The sequence below is a fragment of the Olea europaea genome, unplaced genomic scaffold, assembly GCF_002742605.1.
Source record: "Olea europaea var. sylvestris unplaced genomic scaffold, O_europaea_v1 scaffold1576, whole genome shotgun sequence".
Taxonomy (NCBI): domain Eukaryota; kingdom Viridiplantae; phylum Streptophyta; class Magnoliopsida; order Lamiales; family Oleaceae; genus Olea; species Olea europaea.
Genome location: NW_019233374.1, coordinates 38,437 through 54,615, shown reverse-complemented (window position 1 = coordinate 54,615; position 16,179 = coordinate 38,437). Strand labels below are relative to the sequence as shown.

The 16,179-nt window shown below is 34.5% G+C and overlaps 1 protein-coding gene across 1 annotated transcript in view; it reads left to right on the top strand.

Moving 5' to 3' along the window:
• LOC111376915 (exportin-4) overlaps positions 1–16,179 on the top strand; it is a 44,557-nt gene that overhangs the window by 21,482 nt on the left and 6,896 nt on the right. The window contains exons 20-31 of the mRNA XM_022999926.1: positions 1,232–1,328; positions 1,562–1,624; positions 1,749–1,858; positions 2,859–2,963; positions 3,585–3,655; positions 5,990–6,065; positions 7,159–7,392; positions 7,487–7,558; positions 11,009–11,080; positions 12,263–12,327; positions 12,431–12,533; positions 12,617–12,748. Of these exons, the coding sequence (XP_022855694.1) occupies positions 1,232–1,328; positions 1,562–1,624; positions 1,749–1,858; positions 2,859–2,963; positions 3,585–3,655; positions 5,990–6,065; positions 7,159–7,392; positions 7,487–7,558; positions 11,009–11,080; positions 12,263–12,327; positions 12,431–12,533; positions 12,617–12,748 (1,200 nt within the window). The remainder of the gene's footprint in view (positions 1–1,231; positions 1,329–1,561; positions 1,625–1,748; positions 1,859–2,858; positions 2,964–3,584; positions 3,656–5,989; positions 6,066–7,158; positions 7,393–7,486; positions 7,559–11,008; positions 11,081–12,262; positions 12,328–12,430; positions 12,534–12,616; positions 12,749–16,179) is intronic.

Genomic DNA, 16,179 nt, shown 5'->3' with positions numbered 1-16,179 from the left:
ATTAATTTTTATTTGTATCTTGTCAACTTAACTTATTAATTATTATTTATTTTATTTTGTAGTGAAAAAAAATAAAAATTTAAGATTCACCAACTTTGAAATATTTATATATAATATTTGATAATATATGAACATAAAATTGTTCTATTTACTAAATAATCAAATTTCATGAAATAAAATATAAGTAAACAATATCTCAAAATTTCAAACCAAACATGTTTTGTACTTTTCTGTTTTGAGAAAAAGTTTTGAAGAATTACAAACCAAATATATTTTTAGTAATTTCAAAATAGACCCTCAAAATAAAAAAACTGAAAATGAACTCAAAATTGAAAGCAAACCAAATGGGCCCTTGATTTTTGTGTACAAGACTTAGTTTAGAGTCTTTAGACAGAATTTTTAAGAAAAATGGGTGTTGGTTGAATATTGTATATCGAAGGTTGGAATGCTTTCTCATGGGATTTTTGAAGGAATGTATGGAAGTCCATGAAACTTCTCATAACTGGTTTATAATTTTTAGTAACCAGAAAGGGACTAGATTCCACCATTTATAAGGCGAAGAATGGAGGAAATCCGAAGTAGATTCTCTCAAAGTTCCTATAATCTTACGACAGGATTTGGAACCAATTTCTTGTTTCTAATTTGTATCTGGATCTGGGAAGCCTTTGATGAGCTTTTATGGTCTTGTTGAAGTATGAACATGGTATGCTAGTGTCAGATTTTTATGGCAGTGTGAGTAGCTATGTTTACCTTTATCTAGTTTAGTGGCGCTGGTAGTGGTGGTTCTGCCATTTTTTGTTCTGGAGAGAAAGTCATCGACATTTTCTATTGGTTTTGAGGAGTAGAGGTTGGTAGGTGGTGTCAGCTTTTAATTAATATCAGTGTTGGCTGTTCTCTCATGGTGGCAACTTAACGGGTACCAATAAATTGGTGTTCATGGTAAAAGATGTTTTTTACTATTACCTTTATTCCTTAGGTATTATGAATGTGAAGTTTTATTTTCCCATAAAACAGGTTGATGTTATCAAATCATTCTGAAAAATATAGGTTCACCATATTTATTTATTTATTTTTTTTTATCTTTTCCTTTTATTTTGTTGGTGTTAATTGTATGTGTTTAATTTTTTATATAATCCCTGGGAGTTTTTAGCTGTATATGTAGCTTGTTGTCTTCAATGAGAAATCATGCTATTGTAGCTATCCGCATAAATTTATTTTATTGGTATTGCAGCGGTTGGATAGTAGTGGACATAATGATTTGCTTCCACCAGAAGGAATTAGTGCTGCAGCAAATCTCTTTGCAATTATAGTAGAGTCTGAGTTAAAGGGTAACTTATGTGCTCAATACCATGCTCCTGTTTGGTAGGGATTGAAATCAACTCAAAGTTAACTATTAATTTTAACCGCACATTTTAGGAGACTCACAACTTTTCAACCATACATCTCATCAGTTTTTATCAAAATCTACAAAAATCTGATTTTAATCCCAACCAAATGGGGGCCATAATTGTTTTATAATAATTTTTGGATTATATTGTTCTTACACATTATTTTGTTATAGCTGCTTCTGCATCAGCCTTCAGCGACGATAATGAATATGATTACCTCCATGCTTCTATTTCTGGTACATGCTAAGCTAATTAATTAAAATTTTTAATTATGATTGCAATTGCTGTTAGTAGTGTTTTCATCATCTTTAACATTACTATTGCATCTCTGATCATGCTTCATTTCTGTTCTTTATATAGCTATGGATGAACGATTGAGCTCCTATGCTCTTATTGCTCGAGCAGCTAGTGGCGCCACAATCCCTTTACTCACCACACTTTTCTCAGAGCGTATTACAAGGCTTCATCAGGTATATTACCACTGAATCATAAGGTAGCTCTGTAGTAGTCAAAGTGATAGCTTCTCATACAGCCATTTGCTACCACTTTGTTTCTGGTTATATTATTCTTTCAAAATTTCATGGGACTTTCCTGCATGGTAATCTTTAATTTTTTTTTTATTTTTAATTTTAATTATTATTATTATTTTTTTTGGTTCACAAAGATGCCAGTAAAATTGCCTCATATTAAAGTGCATAATATAGATGAGTCCTAACTTCCAATACAATGGCATGGATGAAATTTTCTTACCCATACCATCTTTGATTTCAACATGAACATGACCATAAGGGACATTGGTACTTGAAATATGCGCATTCCTCTCTATCTGAACACTCGTGTAGGTAAAGATTACACATTTAAAACTCCTAAACTACTACAAAATTCTGGAAACTTGATGTCAAAGAAAAATGTAATTGTAAGTCATAAATGTTCACTTCTTCTCATAGATAGAAAATGTGCTCTTAGGTACAACAATAATCTGATCTTATTACTGGATTGGCTACACAAGTGCTATTCACTATTGCGTTCTATCCATATTTACCTCATTTGAAATGTTCAATGAATTCAAGTCTTTTGCTACCACATCAATCAATGTTGATCTTGTTCTACCCCTACATTTCTAACATGTTCTATTCCATTGCTTCTATGAATAAGAGAAGACATGCTCAAGCTGTCTAGGTTGTCATAATCTTAATCTATCCTCATTTGGTAGCTCCTCCACTTGTTATATCCCTGTTTCTTAGTTTGTCCATGTAATGCGTAAACATCCATCTAACATCCTCATCTTGGCGACACTCCTCTTATGGACATTTTTCCTTCTTCTACATTTTATCTCCTTAACATGGTTATAATAAATGCACAACATTTTATCTTATTCTTGTATATACGCTAGTATTGCAGTGATAATAGATGCACAAATAACAGCTTTCTATTGCACTTGCTTCTCTTGTAATTTCATATCAAATGTAGGGCAGAGGCACAACCGATCCAACGGAAACTTTGGAAGAACTTTACTCACTGTTACTGATAACTGGGCACGTTTTGGCAGATGAAGGACAGGGTGAAACACCCTTGGTAATATGGTTTCATTTTTCACTGTATTTTTTATTGCTTGCTACCACGTTCTACAGTTCTTATGATGGTTTTTCTTCCTGGAGGGTACTTGAGTCAGTCTTAGTAGATGCTTCAATCAAATTTGACTTCTCTGTGTGCCTCTGCTAATGTATTTTTCGTTTACATATGTATTGTTCTCTGCATCAGACATTCTGCTATATGTATATAGTTTATGGCTTTCTATAAACTTTACCCTTTATTTTATGAACTATTTATCAAACAGTGCTAGTTCAGTGTTAACAATTGATCCAGTAGTGAAAGCCAACTTGCAGTTTATAACTTGTGAAGAAGAGATTTTCAGCTTTCGATTCTTTAAATATTCTGGATTTTTTATTTAATGTAATCTACATGTGCTCTATCTGTTCTGGAATAGATTAATCATTCTTGTTTCCTTGGTCGAGAAAGCTGAGTCAGTCCCTTCCTCTCCCCCTCTCTGGAGATTTTCCTTATCTTCAAGTTATATCAGGCCATAGAAAGATGTTCTTTAGCTATATCTGGTTTCTGTTTCACTGTTCTGACTTTGTAGTGCGAAGGACTGGTTTTAGGTATATTATTTTAATCATTATTAAATGAAATGTTTAGGTGCCGAAGGAGATACAAGCTCAATTTACGGATGTGGATGCAGACAAACATCCAGTTGTTATTCTCTCTGGGTAAGTTGTCTGCTTGTGCTTCTTTATTACCTCTGAAAGAGGGTGATTCCATTTAAATGGATTATGTCAAACTGGCTTCATTCTTCTAATTTCGAACCATTTGGAAGGCCATATATTTATTCTGACTTGGTCCAATACTTGAAAAGCCTGAACTGACATCCCTGATGTGTCAATATTGATTCATATTTCAAAGAGTAATTGCCAACTGTTATTTCCAACAGGATGGAAAGGAGTTTCTGCTGGCTTAGTTATGCTCTTGATTAAGCTAGTTAATCATGCTAGTTTCTGTAATCTGTTATTTTCATATCTTCCTTAGGAGTTTTCTCTTTTTGAATAAGAAAAACTTATTGCTTTATATGATGAATGACAAAATTTAATCTGCTAATTTTATAAACGTGGCTGTCAATGTGACAAGAAATCAATTTTCAAAGTATTTCCGAAACTTTTTTTTTTTTGGACTGCAGCTAAACTGAGTGGAGGTAGTTTGTAGTTTGTAGTTTGTCTGAATCTGAATGAATGTGTGAAATCTTCCCTACTTTGACTTGATCATGTGTCTTGTATAGATGAAGCTTAATTTGGGTTAAAAACTGTGGGGGGGCTTAATTTATGTTGGAGTTTCCATTTTTCTTGGATCGAATAATTCTGGTGTTACATTTATTTTTAAACCAGTTTGTTACTTTGTGGTGAATTTGGACTGCCTCGCTGTTGGGCCTTTGTCCATTGAGCATTTAGGAACTTGAGTCACAATGCTTAAAGGTTGATTGAGTTATGGCCGATTTAAGAGTGGTGATGCTTGCCCGAAATTCCATAATGATGGTGAAATTATTATTAGCTTTGTTTTAACTGCCTTTTTTAGACTTTGTAAAAGTTTTTTTAATATGCGATCAACTACTTCTAACTCACTCGAGGACCAAATCAATTATTAAGACACGAGTCATGTTCTATTTTATGGTCTTGTATGTTGAAATCAAAGTCTACATATGCTATGAAGCGACTTGAGAAATGGCCATAATGCCGTGTTGTTCTCTCTATTTGAGTAAAGGTTTAGTATTGGTATCACTTATAATAAAGCCTTACAGTATGTGCTGAATAATTGTCAGCTGTTTAGTTGGAAATTATCATACATGGTACTTCTCTCTTAGATGCTAAAGATGTTAGCCATGTAGAGGATGTGTGGAAGTGGAAGCAAAATCTTTACATCCGTACATTCTTTATGTTTACTGTGAACATAAATGTTATACAAATACTACAGTGTGAAAGTTTTGAAACCATTGATTCTAAATTAGTTTTCATCGTAAGGCTGAATCTGATTTCCCTTATCATACAATCATACACTGCAAAGTTCAACAGAGATTTTGACATAAGATACTGTTCGACAACTTCCCACTAACCATGAATCCACAACTACTCAATCTATTCATTCCCATAACCTTCTACTAGTTTCATTCCACATAGGACTAATAACCAAAACAAACTCTATTCATGACATCTATTGCACCTCTTGTATCATACAATCAGTGACACTCTCTTTACAGTCCAGATGTCTTTCTGTTGACATCAGAAATTCTTCGACACCTTCCCACCAACCAGCAATCCGGAACCACATAATACATTTTCCATAATCTTCTACTAGGTACGTCACATCGGACTACTAACCAGCACAATAAACACCTGCCTGTCTCATGATCAGGTGTTGGAAGACCAAGTTAGGGATCATCCTCTGGCTCTAACTTATCTTGTCAAGGTTAAATCTTGCATTCCAGCTTTCTCCTCTTCCTCGAGTTCATCGTACATCTTGAGCAACTAGTCTGGGATCGGACAAGGCACTGGCCCTTTTATCTTTGCATAAGCATGCTTCATTGATCCCTTGCATGCCTTCTTCGCTTTGTGATTGTTGCAATTCTGTGCAAATATCCAACAAGAGATTTAACATTCAATAATCATTCTCGCTATTTCCTCCTTTGGGGCCTTTTTTAAAGTTCTTTGAGTTCAAATAGGCCCTCAGCTATAAGAATCATCCCCTTCAAGCGTTGAAAAATAATCTTCGAGTTGGGTTTCACAGTACTGAATCAAATGGGTTTCCTCATATTTGCTTCTGCTAAATGCTCAGCTTTGGTATATAAGCATTGTTTCTTGAAGAACAATAAATGGTGGGATCAAAATGCTTCTTGAACTTGATCTTGGATGATGAACAACGTCATTTTAATTTCAAGAGAAGTGCTTAAAGATGAAGAATTTAAGGCACTGTTCGAATCATTTTTTTCCTTCCTTAATTGTGATTTTCAAATTTCTCTCTCCATTTGATAAGCTTATTTTACTTTGCCAAAATTGTAGTTCAATCATTAGGTTCGCTGAGCAAAGTTTGGATCCAGACATGAGAACATCATTTTTCAGTCCTAGACTTATGGAGGTACATATATTTTCTCCCTTTCTCTTTTTTGTCTGTTTTAGTTATCTCCACTTTTCCTATGCAATTGCATTGAAAGTCCCTGGAATGCAGATCGTTCAGGATCATTGAATGAGTGTGTTGTGCCACTTAGCTCGTGGAACATGGTTTAATAGGAGTATGCCTCTTCAGATTGTTTAGTCTGGAGAGAAGTTATTTGTTTTGGAATGTTGAAAGTTTCCAGAACTTGAAATAGTATAGATTTAATTTTGTTAGGAAATTATTCATCCTTTTTAACACAATACTTTAAGGTTTTGTTTTTCTTGCTAGTTTCAATTGAAGATATCCCATAAGCATAATATGACGTGGCACAATTTTTTTTTTTAATCTGATAAAAAAATATTGTTTGAAAACATTAGTTTAATGATCTTACTTCATTTTTTAACTGTAATTAGACAATGTACTTCTATTTTATATCTTCAGGTATACCGGCCATCTCAGTGAAGAATCTGTGGTTCCACATTCTCCACGGGAAGCCACTATAATTTGATGTAAAAAATCTATCATTGAGAAAACACACATCAACCTGAAAAAGAACAAACCAATAATCAAGCCAAGAAAAGCTACCATACATCAACCAGAAAACATATAAACAAATACCAATTGCAGTAACAATTGGAAACTAACCTGAAATGGTGGATTTTCTTTTCATCAATATATTTCTCTTGGCTGCATTTTTCAATCTCGTATATTAGCATTGGATATGGGCACATGTCCAAAATCGAATTGTAATATTTTTAACCTTCAACTATGGGGTGTGTCTATGGGTAAGATCAAGTAATATTTTTGGTTCTCATCTTTTTGTGGCAAAAAAATGCCTATGTTTGTAATGAGGACAATATATCAGGCATGTTTGCATACTCTTCTCTGAATGTCAAATGCCCCACATTGGTACTTGATGCATTAAGAGAGAGAAACTAGATAGTTATGGCCTTACATGTTCTGAACTTGGGAATTCAAATTGTATATATTTATTATGTTTATTCTTATGCTTTGACAAAAGAGATTTTATCATGGTTGCTTTCATATTTAACGTATATGACCTGATAATCTGCAGGCAGTTATATGGTTCCTTGCAAGATGGTCTTCAACATACCTGATGCCACCTGAAGAATATAAAGGAAATAAAAGTGGTGAAAATAATAATGATGCCCAAGTTCGTTTAGAACACTCCAAAAATGCACTGCTTAGGTTTTTTGGCGAGTATAACCAGGGAAAACTTGTGCTTGATATTATTATTCGAATCTCCTTGACTACACTTGTTTCATACCCTGGGGAGAAGGACCTGCAGGTATGTAATCTATAGTTATTTATTGATGGTTTGCACCTGTAAAGAAGGTGAAAGACACGCACCGGTTAATGTCAGCTTCTGTTTGTCATGACAGGGACTTACATGTTACCAGTTACTTCATGGACTAGTTCGACGAAAAAATGTTATTTCACATCTTGTTTCTTTGGTCAGTTGCATTTCACTTCATGCAAAAAATTTCATGAATTCTTTCGCATACTGGGTGGTTCCATTTTTCCACTATAATTTGGTTTGGGTTGGGTTGGGTTTAGAAGAACTTTTGGCCGGAAGATGGTAGTTTCGCCTGGAAGAGAAGCCTTAACAGTCCGTTAGACATATTTTTCTTCGGGATTGGTCACCCTGCAGGGGTGGGGCAATTTGGAGGATGGAAGCAGGATTTGTTGTTTTGAGGATGTTTACCTGATTAGGAGTTTGTAGTTGCTGGTTAAGGGTGGCCACGGTTGGGTTCGCTCCACTTTCAAAGAGATCTGAACCTAATTGAGTCCCAATAGGTATCTTAGAATGAAACCTTTGGTTCCATAATTTAATTATGGAACTGAACTGCAACAGAACTAAATTATGGAACTGAACTGCAACAGAACTATTGGTTCCAGTTTGGTCGGTTCGGTTCCATAATAGAGATGGAACCAATGTCTAACTCATGCAGATATCTCCAATGCAATTGAACTATAAATACCTCCAATGCAATCAATATAAATTAATTAAACATCTCCAATGCAACAAAACAATTTTTTAAAACCAAAATAAGCATCAAAGCATTAAAAATGAACCAAACATCTCAAACTAATTGCAAGATTAAAATGTAATATTAACAAACACCACGCTTAACCACAAGATGCCAAAATCACTGAACATTAACCAAATTAACAAACCAACATATTTCAAATTTATAAGCACGAACAAGTCCCAGCTTGTTTCAAAATATTGTCTAATAAAATTCATTCACAAGCTTACATGAATAACCAAATAAATAGTAACAATATAACATTTATGAATTTACGTTCCATCCATTTCTCATAGAACTCGTTTCTTCAATGCAAACTCTATTTGGGGGTACTCTAAAAAGTTTAGATGCTCCCAATAACCAATTTTGCGTATAAAATTAAAGCGCCCTCCATTTTTCTCGGAAGCAACTACAGATACATGAATAGAAGGCACATCTATTTCAACGTCAAACAAAGTTTTAGTTCTTTATCTATTGATCTTCCACTGATTCAAAATATCGAATTTTGCATTAGCATAATCGTCGGGGAATTCCATTCTATATATCTATATCTTGTCTTTTCTGGACAATTCGATTAGGCTAGTTTTCAACATCTCGTACCAAAATCAAAATTATTAAAGCCATTCCATTATCATCATTAGAACTCTCTATCTAAGTGACTTTGTTGTTGAAATCACTACTTCCACTAGCTCCATCATTTGTGCAATCCAATCCCTTCTACTGGGTATATAAAGAAAACAATAATTCCATGACTTCATTTTTTTTTTGGCTTAGACTGCATATACAACAAATTTTAGTTTATATCTAGGATCAAGCGTGACTGCAACTATCAAAATATTATTTATTTTTATCTACATTAACGTAATATTTGTCAAATTTAGTCTAAATGTTTCTTGCCATACTACTTAGAGAAGGATCTTGCTTGTCAGTCCTTATCTTCAAAAATTGCTCAATTTTATGAACTTCTTTGAAGTAAAGATTGGAGGTAACACGTGTAGAAGCATTAAATTGCAAAGTGAGTTCATAAAAGGTTCTTAAAATGTTGGATTTCTGGCTTTCTTCCAACCATCACTTAGTGGTGGCTTCTCTTTTTTTTCAACCCTCACACTCATAAAAATTTTTACAATGGAATTCATCCTCTTCCTCCATTCCTTTAAATGCTTTTTTGAATTCAATACACTATCTAACGTTAAGAATTTGAATTTTGTAGGGGAAGTCTTTTGCATTCAATATTTTACAACGATCAAATTGACTATGTGCAGAACATCGTACATGCAAATAAGAGCCATTTAAAACTATAACATCACATTTCAAATTCTTCAAATTGTTTTTAACAAATGAATGCAATATCATTTGTGTTTATTTTATCAATAGATATGGTACCCTTATGCTCTATCCCCAGTCAAGCTAATGATTTTCGTATGTTTCCCACTTTATCTCCTCTTTTTGATTTTGAACAAAAATCCTATTGCAATAGTAAACAGAAAGATGAGAAGATTGGTCCTTTTGTGTATGGAAGAGTATTGGATATAATGCCTACAAGATTGATCTTCCTGTGTATATGACTATTTCATCTACATTCATTGTTGCATATATCTTTGGATACTATTTATCACTTGAGGTCAAGTTTTCTGGACAATCTCATAATAAATAGGATATGGATTTATTCCAAGTATGATTCATTGTTGTGATAGTATTTTATCTTCTTTCTTGAATAGAATACGATTTCTTCCTCTTGTTGGATTAGGTTCACCCCCAGAATTTTAATTACTTTGGTCGTTAGGATTCGAGAATTAAATTGCCTATATAGATAGACATAGGCTTGCACACTTCTCAATAATCACTTTCAATACAATTCAAATATTTTTAAACTTAAAGTTCTTTAAATTGATTCTCATTTCAAGAATTTCAGTTCTGCTTCAGCACCAACTATTTAATTAAATCTTGGGGCTTATAAGGGAAAAAATAGAACATTGTAATTCACTAGATAGATACCTTATAGAATTATAAAAGATATGACATTTTTGATCTCATCCTCCACATTCCAGATGAAGAGAGGCAGATTTTCAAATGCTTAAATCTTCTTAATGGTAGGTCAGTCCTTATCAAAACCCAATACTCAAACCGTAAAATGGTAAAAGGTTTTTGTGCAGATTGTATTAAAGGAACATAAAACAAATAGAGAATTAATTAGCTTAGCAATATTCAAAGAGGAACTGTGTCATGGAGATTTCTTGCTCGTCAGACGGTGTCCGGGGCAGCAATGGACTGTGGCATAAGAAAATTAGGGTTTTTCCCCCTGAGAACAACTGGAGGAGGAAGATTTTGAACCATTCATTTTCTTTCGCCATGTTCACTTTCTTCTGCCTAGTCTATGCTGGGTGTTATTCTATGAGATCGGCACCAGTCACTATATATAAAAAAAATATGTTCGGGTAGACCATGTTTTCAGCTATATATATTAAAATCGAAGCAGAACCAGACCAGTTGGTCCAGTACTTTGCCTACCTCCACTTCTGGTTCTTTATACTCCCTTCATTCGACTTGCTAATTTTCAAAATTCAGATTTTCTCTCGCCCTTTATTTTCTTAACTCACCCTGTGTGGAAGACCATACTTAACCATGATTTCTACACACTTCAATCCTGCAATACTTTCAGCTTTTGTGTCCATTATGTACTTCAGAAAACATCGTTAGTTAATGATTGGCAACAGGCTTTTGTGCTTCTTGATATGAAAAAAGTAATACTGCAATTTTGACTGAGTGAACGTTGTTACATTGAGCATATCACGAAATTCCTGTATTTTTATTTTAATACTCATTTCAGACCTCTATTAGAAATTTTTGTTTAACCTCTGGTAACTTATTTTGCAGGAGTCATGGCGTGACTTAGCAAATGTTTTTGCTAATGAAAGGGGTTTGTTCTCATTAAACGCTTCTCACCAGGTAATTTATTCTAATTTTATTGTGTTCTTATGGTGACTGTATATATAAAGAATATCTATTGGAGGAAGAAAATAGGTGCTCTAGTTTATGTGTTCCTATATCTGATTCATGCATAGAATAAAGCCAAGCGACAGCATCCAAAGGTTACAGGAGCTATTTTCCATTTGCATGAGGGTTTTATTAGAAGCAAACCATGCACACTTTCTCTATGTTTTCGTGTTTCTTCCTTGACTTGCACCCATTTTTTCATTCCATTAAAATAATGTTACTCTTTCCTTCCATTAAAACCGGTAATAGTGTAGTTACATACAAGGCATTGAAGTTAGAAGAAGAAAATGGGTGCATCTTAACTTATGTATCGTATCCCCATATTTGACTTGTAAATGGAGGAAACTGAGAGACCCATTAATTATAGTAGGTATTTTCCATTATACATTTGGCACATTTGCATGTGTTCAGGTAGCAGCAAAGTATGCATCTTTCTCTGTTTTTGCTCTTCTTCCTTGACTTGATCCTTTTTTCATTTCGCTAAACAATGAGTTGAAGATAGAGTATAAACATATAAATTCTTATCTCTAACAATTTAAGCTTTATGAAGATGTGGTTTAACTGGTAGCAGAGCATGGAGAGGTGAGGACCCAGTTTTACGTCTTATCACCACCTAATCTTGAAAATTCAACATGTTAGGTCATAAGAAATGATTATGGTCTACACGTGAGGGGAATGTTGGAGATATAAATGAATTGACATTTGGAATATAAGCATTTGGGATTCTTCTATCTATTCCTAGTACTATTGGTTCAACTACAGTTGCTTTTAGCCTTTGAAACCGGGGGAACCCCATAGTCACTCGCCTGATCAAACTCTTCTTCCAAATATAAATGAATAAATCATCTCCTCTCCAATAATTTGAGCTTTTAGATAACGTGGTTTAACATAGTATTAAGCAAGCAAACATAATAAAATCAAGTCTCGCTTTCACCCATTTACAAAAATTGTTCATGTGTAAGGCCACTTTTGATGAAAAATGAGTATGTGAGGGAACAATTACAAAATTATAATAAATAAATTCCTCTTCCTTCTAAATGCTTGAGCTTTTAGATTAGGTGGTTTAACATAACAATACAGATGCCTTTTAATGTTCTCATTGAAAAGTGTAACTTTGTCTTTCATCCGTTTCAGCGTTCACTGGCTGAGACACTTGCTCTTGCAGCTTCTGGCATGAAAACGTCCGAGGCATCAAATCAGTTAGTATATATTTGGGTTTCTTCTCCACTTGTATCTCATTCTTTTCAGTTGCAGATATTTTTATTGCAATACTACCTGATCACGATTTACAATTATTTATAGGTATATAAAAAGTTTGACGAACCATATGACAGCTAATTTGGTGGAGTTGTCATGCAAGAATGATCTCAAACATATTGCTCAACAGCCAGATGTTCTTTTGTTGGTAAGGACAATTTAAATATTATCCATTCAATTTGCAGATACTCTAAAACAATATGGTTAATATCATATCATGACATGCCATAGGTTAGTTGCTTGTTGGAGCGGCTTCGTGGGGTTGCAAGTGCCTCAGAACCTCGAACACAAAAGGCAATTTATGAAATGGGTTTCACTGTGATGAATCCTGTCTTGATTTTTATTGAGGCTTACAAACATGAGGTACTGAACTAAGACTACATTTTTTTCTCTTTTTAATGCTATTCACTTCGAAAGCATGGTTTAAAGTTATTCTAAAATTCTTTCTTATCCTCATCATATTCTGCTAAAAGTTGTTGAGATTAAAATATCGTCTAAACTTGTGGTTTATGAGATGTCAGCAAATATATTCAATAAGACTCAATGCCTCTTAACGTGAGAGGTTCTTTCATTACATAGAACTAAAATTACCACTAAATATGGTAGCAATCAATTACAATATTAACTAATGGTCACCTATAATTTAAATATGGTAAAAATAATCCATCTATATATTATACAATTATAATTATAAAATAGATGTAAAGCTATAATCTTCGACGATCTCCATAATCTTGTTCAATCTAATTGACATCCCCTCAAATTAATGTTGTTAAAAACATCAATTTGCAATCAAGAACTGCAATGGTGACAATATTTGTGCCCATGAAGAAGAAATTCAAATCGAAGCAACCATCTACGAAAATTAATGACAGTGAGATACCAAGAACAACAAATAGTGTAGAAACAACCAAGAACTACTCTAAAGCAACCCCAAGGACATCCAGAGAGCTCACACCCTAAGAAGAATTTCCAAAAGAAATTTACGAAGTGTGCTGACGCACACAGTGAGCTCTTGTCGGGAGAACTTTGTCGAACACATAATTAGTGTTTCAACAAAAGCTCTAACAGCCAATGCACCAAACAAAAATTGAGCAATATATCGCTGGCCAAGAATATTAAATAAAACCCAACAATCCACAGCAATTATCTGGGGAAAAAAAACCTCAAAGGTCCAACTGTAAGGGGCAGCCAAGCCACAATCCAACCCAAATGTCAATCCTTGATATACTTACTGTAAGCCAATAATTTGTCTTAATACTTTAGCTCAATAATAAGACCAACATACTAAGAAAACAGCCCAGCAAAACCAAATACTCTGGCCCAATATTCATACCCAACGCCAAGCCCACAAACAAAATGGCCCAAATAACTTTACCTACAAAGCCCAAAACCCATACATAGCCCACAAACAGTCAACCCGCCGACTTGTTCCCTTTAATTTATTTTCTGCCAACAAAGTCGCCACATCGTGGTGGAGCTAGCTATAATTTCTGAAGAAGATGCACTCAAGTTGAAAATGAGACGTCATTGAAGGCCAATTTCTGAAGGATAAATAATGAGAGGGACGAGAATGGGAATGTGGTGTTCAACTTGAAGATGCTTTTAGGGGTTAGGCTCGAGGGAAAGGGATGGACGACGAGAAACAGATTGCTGAAGTGTTTTGCAGGGATTCGGCTGTTGGATTTCCTTGTAATGGAAGATCAAGATCATTAACCAGTGGGCCAAAGCAGTGTCGTGTTGGGATTTGAGGTATAATTGATACTTGTAGATTGATTTTGCTTGAGATATTGTTCAATCCCAAATAACCTAATTATCTTTTTAATGTTGCCTTAACAATCACTATCATGGATTTGGTTCAACAGGCTACCAACTAGAAACAATGCAAAAAGGGTGCTAATGAAGCAACTAAGAAAACTATCCAAATACCCAGAAGACTGGACGGGAGGAGCAAAAAAGGAGCTTTTGTTCCTTCCACCGTGAGAAAAATATAGCTAAGAAAATGAGAGAAAATTCTATGGATCTAGCTCTGATACCATGTCAAATATACTCAATAAGACTTGATTCCCCTCGATGTGAGAGGTTATCTCATTATATAGAACTAAAATCACCACTAAATATGGTAGCAATCAATTACAATATTAACTAATGGTAACTTATAATTTAAATATGATAAAAACAATCTATCTATATAAAATACGAGTATAATGATAAAATAGATGCAAAGTCGTAATCTTCGACGATCTTTGTAATCTTATTTAATCTCATTGACATGATAATTAAGCCTTATCTCATTAAAGTATCTAACAGTTCAATTCTGAAGCCATTCAGTGATTGCTTGATATGTAAGTAGTAACCTTTAGTAGTTGATGGCTGGCTTATGGAAACAATTTCCCTTATTGCCGAGGCCCAGGTATGGGCTTGTGACAATTTCAATATGGCGTTTTATCTGCTGTTAAGCTTTACAAATTACTAAAAGACTCCAGTAACATTATTGTTAATGACTATAGAATTTGGGACAACGGCATGTTCTTGGTCCTAAAACTGGTGTCTAAGTTAATGCTATTAGTATGGTCTACAGTGGGTTCAATTGTTTAGCAGGAAATAGTTTGTGTGAATATGGCAATGCCCCCATGGTGCCGTCGGGGTTATATACCGAGCTTCTATCAAGACTTGGAACATGGATTGCTGCGAAGAATAGAACTTTTTTGAGTTGAAACCATTGTTAATAAATATTATTTTTGGTAGTGGGGTAGGCTGTGATGCTCGGACTCTTCATTCCGGCCAAAGTACCCCTGTCGACACGACACGGGTACCGGTACGGAATACGGGTCCGATTCTTCCAATTTCAATCGAACTCACAAGAAATCTTAAGAAAAATTGAAGATTTACCTTATTGGCCGGAGATGGAAGATGTGTGTAAAGAAATAGCAGGTTAGCGCCGACGATCCTTGGTCCAAAATAAATTTGCTGGCTGTCTTCCGTTGGAATCCTAAAATTGTGAAGGAGAAGAAGGAAGAGTGGAAGACGGAGAGATAGGAATGAAAGAAGAGATTTGGGTTCAATTGGGGTTGGGCCATTTTATTGGGGCTAATAGTATGGAGGTGGGTTGGGTTAACAATATGAATGTGGATGGATTTAATTGGAGTTTGGGCCATTTTTATTGGGTTAATAATATGGATATTGGATATGGATGGATTTAATTGGAGTTTGGGTAATGGATATGAGTGGGTTAATAATGTAATTATTTTTACGCCACACATATTTTAGTTTAATAAAATTAATCATTTTTAATTCAAAAAATACGACAATAAAAAAAAAAAATCTAAAAATGAAAATTGAAGTTTAAAAAACGTACCCACGTACCCTTGTCCTAAATTTGGACTCTTTTCAGCCATGTTTCCGTATCCCACATTTTAGAAAATAAAATATCCGACGCTTTGATATGTACCCGTACCCGAGTCCAAGCATTTTAGGTGGTAGGTAATGATTCTTAATACTACTACTGGAATTGATGTTTGCATGCAAGAGAGCCAAGAATCAAGCCTAAGAAAGGGTCACAGACACTAATGTGCATATTTTTAAGTAACACTAGTGATAGTAAGAAACAGTGCCTTTGAAATTGCAGGAATCCTGATGGAAGTAAATTAAGTTAATGGTCTTGCCATCTCAACCAGGTTTAACAAAAACAAGTTAATGGGATTGATGAAAATTGTTGCAGTAGAAGTAGAGGCGAAAAGTGTTTTTTTTTTTTTTTTTTTTTTGGGGGGGGGGGGGGGGGGGGAATTTTTTTA